General features: G+C 49.7%; 1 protein-coding gene across 1 annotated transcript; it reads right to left on the bottom strand.

Moving 5' to 3' along the window:
- Positions 1-951: 951 nt before the first annotated feature.
- Positions 952-6,091, bottom strand: LOC124698440 (glucan endo-1,3-beta-glucosidase 7-like). Its single transcript, XM_047230926.1, has 5 exons — positions 5,714-6,091; positions 3,525-3,635; positions 1,534-2,451; positions 1,398-1,425; positions 952-1,303 (listed from the first exon to the last, which is right to left on the bottom strand). The coding sequence occupies exons 2-5, from the start codon at positions 3,586-3,588 to the stop codon at positions 952-954; spliced, it is 1,362 nt and encodes a 453-aa protein (XP_047086882.1). The 5' UTR covers positions 3,589-3,635; positions 5,714-6,091.
- Between the last annotated feature and the right edge of the window lie 2,830 nt (positions 6,092-8,921).

Genomic DNA, 8,921 nt, shown 5'->3' on the forward strand with positions numbered 1-8,921 from the left:
CAATTTGTTTGGAGTTTGACGACAAATGGTTTGTTTACAGTGGAATCTATGTATGAGGATCTTATGAATGACCACACACCTTTTCTGCGAAAATACCTATGAAAAGTTAAAGTTTCCCTTAAGATAAAAATATTTATGTGGTTTCTGAGTAATAAGGTTTTGCTTACTAAAGATAATTTAGCTAAAAGAAGGTGGAATGGGTGTACAAAATGTGTTTTTTGCGGAGAGCAGGAGACTATTGAACACTTGTTCATCACTTGTCCTTTACCTAAACTACTTTGGCGCACGTTTAATTTTACTTTTGATCTTCCACCTTCAACCAATATTACGAATATGTTTTGTAATTGGTTAAATGGAGTTGATAGACAATCTAAGACTTTCATCCGTATTGAGGTTTCTGCCTTATGTTGGTCTATATGGAGGACGAGGAATGATATTATTTTCAACAACAAAAAAATCTTTTTACTTTTTGCAGGTTATCCATATGGTGTCACATTGGATTCAGCTGTGGGCTCTACTATCACCGAAGGGACGGCGGGATGCTATGGCTACTGGATGCACACGGCTTCAGATGGTCGCTCAGCATATCTTGTGCCTGGCTGGCTGGCGGCATAATAGACGGCTACGTTGATGTGTAGTCCAGTTTCACTTTGTTTTCTTTCGCTGGTTAATTCTTGTATCAACTTTAGGCGATGCCTGAGATGTTCTAAACTATGTACTCGTAACTATTTTTAATAAAAGACCGTGTGCATCATCATAATGCAAAACCGGGATCATATTCCCCATTTCGAAAAAAAATATACGGTCGATTGCTAAATATGAAACTGGACATCTACAAGACCAAGAATGTACTCCTATATAAGAACATATAAGATGTGACACAACCCGTAATAGTAGTATCTAACGACAGCATGAGCTCTCTAAAGTAATTCAAGTTGGCACTCGAATAATTTACATTGCATTGGGCGATCCGAGAAGAAGGCCAAGAACAACGGCGGAGAGAAGAGCCGAGGCAGCCAGAGACGCGACCTGCCGGCAGCCGCTGCCGTAAGGATCGAGCGTGCCGCTCGGGCCGAATGTCCCGATCCCCGGTGGACCGAATGAAGACGGGGGACCGAAACCAGATGGCGGGCCGAAGCCAGATGGCGGGCCAAAGGCGGACGGAGGAGTTGTGCCGGCTCCCGGAGGCCCGAAGTCGGAAGGAGGGCTGGAGCCGAACGGAGGAGTGAGACCTGACGGAGGAGTGAGGCTCGTCGGAGGGCTGGCGCTCGGCACGCTCGAGTTGGAGCCTCCTGCCGTCGAGCTGCCATGAAATTGTTTTCGTGTCAGATTTTCGTGAAATGATATTATGTGTATATATGCTGTTTCAAATATATATGGCGCGAAAGCCAGCTCACCTTCCCGCGAAGACGCACGATCCCGAACCTGCAGTGAGAGATTGGCATGAAAGGATCAGAGATCATAAGCAGCGATCCATGGTGGTGGTCGGTGGTACAGAATACGAAGGTCATCCAAATCGAAATGGCTGCTTACTGGGATCGGTGGCAGTAGTGGTGGCGGTGCCATTGAAGGAGCAGGTGGCGCCGGTGTTGGCGTTCTTCTGGTAGTAGTCATTGTAGGCGTAGGAGGCCAGCGCCGCCACGTCGTTCTGCTTGTAGCAGGCCCCGCCGGGCTGTATCGTGGAGCAGTCGGCGTGGCCCTGCCCGCACGCCCAGCTCAGCCCCGCCTGCAGCGCCGTCGGGTCCGCGTTCTGGAGCGCCACGCAGAACGTCCCCGTCGCCAGCGACCGCCGCGCGCCACGGCGGCCTGCGTACATGTAGCTGTGGTACACCAGCTCCGCGCCTCCGCCGCCGAGTTCCTCCTCCCCCGCTTCCGCCGCGATCACCGGGATGCCACTCGAGAACCCCAGCGCGCGCATGGCGGCGTAAACATCGTCGACTCTGGCATCGGTAGCCTCTGAGGGATTAGCAGCCTTCAGAAAGAACGGCGAGCCGGTATCCCTCATGAACCGCAGAAGCTGCCCCGTGACGGCCGACTGAACGACTGCGAGCGGAACCCCGGACAGCGCGGTGGACACCCTGACGCGGCCGTCGAGGCGGGCGGCGACGAGCGCGGTGTGGAGGTTCAGCATAGCGGGAACCAGCGAGTACGCGGCGTCCTCGGAGGAGCTGGCCAGGACGTCGCTGCCGGCCAGGACGTGAGTGATCCTGGTCGCTGGGAGGAACGGCACGACGTTCGTGGCGACCCAGAGCTCGGCCTCTTCCCGGAACTCGGCGATGTGCTGCAGCTGCTCGTTGGGGATTGTCAGCATGATCTCCGCTCCGGTGTTGGCCAGGGATCGCAGCAGCCGGTGGTCTGCACCGCTGCATACCCGCGCTTGCTTGGTCTGCTTAGACTGGACGATCTTCGCGAAGTCTGACGGCGAATTCTTTGACGGGAGGATCGCGCTGCCTGTCCACCATGAAACGCAACAGAGCACAGTTCAGTAACTTCAGCTCAGTTGTCAGTGCAGTTAAGCTATAGCTCTTTCGTGCTACTACAATGGTTGTAATAATTTTCCGCGGTAAGTGGGTAAAGAAAACTTGTTGCTTAATTACAGGATAGTAGGACCTTAAAATATGGGTTTAGTACTTGAGCGGCAAATGTTCTTTACATAGTTGAAGAGGGTGATACTTGAGTGGCAGATATGCAAATGCAAGGAGACCATGTTAGGTTGATCTCCACCACGTTCGAGCCCAACGGCTCGATGTGCCCTTTGATCGCGCCCTGATCGGGGGCGCCCAACCGTTCGCTGGTTGGTGGGCCCCTGTCGCCTGCACTATATATAGAGTGGTGGGGCAGTGGCACGCATCACGAGGTTACCCTGAGCTGCCACTCGCCCCACCAGACGACCCACCGATTAGGGTTAGTGCAGTGCCGACGGGAAGCTCCGCCGCCACCTCTCTCCCTCGACCTCACGCCGTCGCCGTCACCACCTCCACCATGTCGACTGCGGCGGATTCCTCCTCGAAGGGAGAAGGTAAACCCACAGTATCTTTACTTCTACCCGGTATTGATCTACACCTAGTCGATCCAGCAATGTTTACAGACCATCCATAACTCTTTTGCATGTGTCACAGTGGTACAATTATCAAGAATGAAATATTAGGTAGGTGGTCGCATCATTTAATTCAGTTTCTTAAGCATGTGAGGCCATAAACCGATGAGCTTCAGACGCGTGTCGCAGCTATTTTGCTTGGGACTCGAATTGAGATAAGACTCTGTAAAGGGAACGCAGAAGCATCCATATCCTAAACATGGCAGCTTCAAAGTCCCCTTGTAATGCTGCACACTTTCTTTGAAAACTTTGTGTGCCGTCATCTCCTTGGGAAAACACGTATTGTCATGTCACATCATTTCTTTCTTTCTGCGATGCTGTCTACGGTCATGTATTCGGAGTTAAGTAAAGAATCTTGGGCGACAGAAAACAAAGTAAGAAAAGAACCCGGCAGTACTGTAGTGCTGAATTACACGGGATCACATACCTGACGCGCTCGAGAGAAGAACCGCGAGCAGAAGCAAGCATCCCTGCCATCGTTGCCGCAACATTCTCAAGCGACGATCGAGATGTCTGACGACGACGACGCGACCACCTCCTGGAAATACAAGCAGCAGGTTTCAGAACACCTCCTAAACCAATAAAAGAAGGGCTGTGCTCCGGTGTCCCCCCCTTGGTGAACGATGTTCAGGTGGTAAACGTGCGTTTGGTTCGTGACCAGAAAATATGGATGATCCCATCCAAAAAGTCGAATATTCTGAGAAAGGCTGAACCATATGATCCGTGAATTTCATGACTAATCTCACTAGCCGCCTGAGAATCCATGGCCGTCGACGCGACTCCGACACCTGCCACCGTCGTATGTGTGGCTCCCCAGCTCAGCGGCGGCCACCATGTCACGGCGAGCGGTGGGCTTGCTTTTCCGCGTGGCTCATCAGCTCGACATCGGCGGCCTCCAGGACGCGGTAAGCGGCGGGCTTGATTTTCAACGTGGCTCCCTAGCTTGGCGGCGGCGGCCTCCATGGCGTGGCGAGCAACGAGCTTGCTACGTCTGCGCCACACCCAGTCGAAGAAACGGCCTCACTAAGTATGTGCGGGTAGTGACCTTGCTAGGCACGGGTAGGCGGCCGCCTGCTAGGTCCGGCCTCCACCACAAAGGGAAAAGGACCCGTTAATTACATATTAACCGGTGTGTTAATGGCATATTTATATTTTTCTATTAATCGTTAATTAAACATATTTTATCCCATCCCATCCTGCACATGTTTGCCCATGAACCAAACACACATGTTAAGTCAACTCACGAAGGGGTATCAGCAGATCCTAGCCGTCTAAATAGAATAAAGTTTAGAGAGGGGGGGACACCGGAGCAATAGCCATAAAAGAAATTGCGACTCAATGTCGACAGAAGCTGAATTCCTGCATGATATCCGCTAAATTCACATGTTCCAACCTACTGTGAGGAGAAAAACTGAATAATTATTGTTCACGGGATGGAACGTTATTAATACAGTATTATGTTTCTCCCAGGAACATGGCATACACCGGCCTGCAGCATTATTTGAGCTCCATGCTCATAGGAGCCTCCATGATGCTTCCAGACCGTCGTCACCAGCAACACTAGTCTACAACAGGGGACGTCACCGGGAAAGAAGCAAATAATTCAGATACGGATCACCCGTCAGAGGAGAAGACGGAGCGGAACACTATGGTCACTATTTTCAGTGTCCGCGTGTGACACCAACTGATCAACCGATTCGGTACATTAAGGCAAGTGTCAACGTCTGATATGGGCACCGTTGCATGGTCCAAGGATCAATGGGTTTATTATCCAATTTGGTGGGTGAGCTAAAACACCTAATTAAGTAGCAGCACTCCTCCTACTTGACAGTTAACACTATCTTAACAAGGATACTCCATGCGCTGAGTAACTGCTTGAGCTACAGCGACTGAAATGGATTCTGGTCCTGATCGACAGCAGCTTCACCTGCAACACTGCAGACGGTTGGTGCATGCAATGGAAGCAGAGATATGAGTTGCCCAGCGAAGACATGGTCCTTGCGTGGAAGAAGAAAAAACACATAGTTTTTGGATTGGTTCCATTAACAGTTAAGCTTTGTATTCCTAGTACTACGAAGCCACCAATTGGGCTATCTTTTGTCCTGATGATGTAGCTAGGGGTTGAATGGAACTAGAAACAGATGGAACAAAGTGCATACATGCTACTATGGACCGAAAGCATACTGATCAGGTAAATTTCTAGATGAGCTGGCAAGATTACCAGACTGGAACAGAATCATACATACCTCAAAACACCCAAGATTCTACGCGCATAGAACCATAAGCGGGCCCAGAAAATTTTTGAAGCCTGGGCAAATAGGTTTAGTGTGCTAATTTTGTATCAAATACATGTGAAACAGGGACGAAAATAAGCTCGTCAGCCGGCCGGAAGCCTGGGCGGCCGCCCGGGTAGGAGGGATGGTAGGTCCGCCTATGCATAGAACCCAGGAACCAACATAAAGATCTATCGAAAGAGGTTAAAAAGCTCGGCTTCTTTTTCCATACAGAAGAAGGGAAAAGGAGAGCGCAGAACTACAGAATTTAGGAGCAGAAAGTTCAGCGACAGCATAGGAAGCCCTCAATGGAAGAACTGGAGGCTGCTGACGATGGCCGTACCTCAATCGAGCACAGGCTTCAGTTGGTCGGACCCAGGAGCGATCCGGGGTTTGCTTCTCCTTGACGAAAAGCTTCTTGTATAGAAACGAGAAGCTTAAGGCTCTTGAAACTGGAGATCCACTGTTTCTTGGGGCGAGCTGTGCGCAGCATAGATGACTCCATGTGGGCAGAAGCGGGAGGCCTTCTTTATACACGCACTGGGTAGGCGCACGGTGATGTGCGCTAGACGACACACGCACAACTGATTTTGAGTGACACCGCGATGAAGAGGAGATACGACACGATACGAGGCGGTGCAAACGGCACGGCTTTGTGTTGCCGACCTACCTGGGTGTGGGTGTGGCCGGCTGTGCGCGTCGAGTACACACGGGGATTGCTGCTGATGGAGGAAAGAAGAACACACAGAATTGCTCGTGGACGCGTTTGGTAGCATGTATGGTCTTCAAACAGGCCCCATTGGTACGAAATCGATGCGATTGGTTCGTCGCGTGAAGCCTCCGTCTCGCACAACACGATATGCAAAGCACCACTGAGGCAGGCCAAGCGATAACGGCCGAATAGACCGTTGTTGTCGAGCCATGCTAGGGCAAAACAAAAGCGGGCATACACTAGCGTCCTGTATTTGCGGTCGGTAAGGCAAGAAATTAATGCGACAATTCCCGCCATGCGTACCCTCATCTTCCCATGTGGTTCACCTCTCTGCTTCGAACCCTCACATAAAAATCCTCATTTTCCCCTTTCGGCACCCATGGCGGCGGCATGCGGCTGAGACACGGATCTACGCTCCCTTGTGATTTCCCCAACTCCGACACCAGTCTTGAGCGGCAGCACGTGGCTGAGACGTGGATCTACGCCCCCCCGGCGATTTCTCCAACTCCAGCGCTGGTCTTGGGCTGAGACGTGGATCAACCCTCACTCTATAGCCTTGGCTTCCTACTCCCTCATCAACAAATGCCTTATCACACCCAAGTAAGGCTAGTTCTTGCATTTGCATTCTCCACAACTGGATATTGGGGTTTGGCCTTGATGAGTTTGTACCGGGGAAGAAAAGGAGGGGGAGGAAGTTTGTATCCCCGATTTGCCCATCGTGTTCATCCACCTTCCTTACGAATTTCCCCGTCACTAGGCAAATCCGTAAGATAGGTACATCCCACGAGGCTTAGCCCACATCATTCTTCTATCAAATTCCAACGAAGACGTAGTGCCGCAGTGTATCTATGGCCCAGAGTGGAACGGTGTCCCTATGGCTTATCGCTACAGAAGTTTTTTAACAGATTTTTGCACAGACTTGTCGTGTTTGAGGGCAAGCTCACCGGTCGTAGGTTCTACGGCTATCACTTCTTAACCCGAGGCGCTCGTACTTGTTATGGATTGACCGACTGCAGTCCAATCAACTACATCGAGCGTTGGTCCAACTATGGAAGGAAACTAAATAAGTGGGCGATTACTCCGACCATGAGGATTTTGACATGGAACCAAGGGAGCAAGCCACAATAGGACTTGGCGATTTACTAGAGGTGATTCGCGGAACTTACCAAGGATTGTCCGAATCTCTAGAGGTAATTAGGGCTATGTTAAATGAAGCAGCGGTTGGCATTATTGATGATTAACGAGTGTACTCTTTTAACTAAGGCTCCATCTTTTGTCAAAACTATTTTCATTTCGTGTGAAATAATAATTTGGGGAACCTTCATCGCTCATTTGTGCAAATGCAACCCACTTTTGCAAGGGCCCATAAAACAAATCCTAACCCTCACTCCTCACTCCCATTTTATATTTAACAACTACTCTGAACAAGCCCACGCTACTCACTCACAACTATGAATCCACTATCCTAGATCTCCCAACTCCCCTCCCCACTTCTCCTTACGATCCTCACAAGAAGACGCGAGCGATCTGTCCTCATCGGGTGACTTGGTGTGGCTTGTCTCCTCAAGTTGTGCCCAATCGATTCCTCCCGGCGTTCCCAGCCCGCATGTGTGTTCCGCATCCTATCTACAAGCCTTTCCCGATCGTGATTTTGTTTTTGTTTGTTCCTTTCACCTCCTAATTATCTTTCCTATTTCTCAGATCATATGGTGGAGACTAGATCCGTGGCAAGATCGTGAGCTTAAGATCGAGGGGTGGATGAAGAGCATGTCGGTGAGCTTAAGATCCATATTTAAGGGCACAAAATATAGCGCACATATTTTAGATGACAAAAAATATGGCTCCAACTGAATTTTGGATGATGCAAAATAGGGCATCGACCAACACATCAAATGTTGAGATTTTGAAAATTTGACACATTTTCGATAGTTAAAAACAACACATAGTTCGACACTTTGATAGATTTGCATTTCAACACTTCAATACATCAACACTCGCCCACTTCGATTCATTTTGATTGTGACACTACATTGTCTTCGACACATAGTTCGACTCTAAATTCAACACTAGTTCGACTTCGACTTCAACTCGAGTTCGACACTACATAGACCTCTACTCCGAGCCAAGCTTCACCCAGAAGGCATTGTCCACCACATTGTCATCATCGGAGGAGGCGCCAAGCCTCTCCCAGTAGGCATAGTCCAACCCATCGTTTGACAACGATACGATGATGGTGGAAGGGCAAGCCTCACCCTCCGTTATTAAAGCTTACTTCTTCGTCTTCTTCGCGGCATCCCTCCGAGCGTAGAAGTTGAGCTTATCCCACACAAAGCTCCGGGTGCTCACGGAGAAAGCTCTCCATAGTTGCCTCATCAGACCCGCGGGTGCATAGCTGCAGGTACGACGGTGGAATCTCGTGCTCCTGCTCGCGGGTCACCATTCAGACCCATCAGATGCACGTCTTTTTAAGGTTATTCGTACGGTTACCCACTCGATTCATGGGTGGTCCTATCTTCTACTAGAGACGCAGTGGGCAGATGTGAATTCTAAATACAACTAACTGAAGACGGTTGATCAGGCTATCTACAATTAATGTAGATGGGGGCTTCCTAGAGAATACAAAATGCATAGGCAATATATTTTCATATTTTCTTTGGTTAAACCAACCCTATGAGGTCCATATAAGATGTGTAACTACTGAACCTAGAATTTTTTGTAATAAAACTGTTGTAACCATTCATTAATTGGTGCAGAGACCAGGGCTGAGCTCCCCATTTGGGAAACAAAAACGGAGACTTGCTTATCTCCGTAAGTTGTCCGCTGTCATCCTGTCCCTGAA

The sequence above is a fragment of the Lolium rigidum genome, chromosome 3, assembly GCF_022539505.1.
Source record: "Lolium rigidum isolate FL_2022 chromosome 3, APGP_CSIRO_Lrig_0.1, whole genome shotgun sequence".
Taxonomy (NCBI): Eukaryota; Viridiplantae; Streptophyta; class Magnoliopsida; order Poales; family Poaceae; genus Lolium; species Lolium rigidum.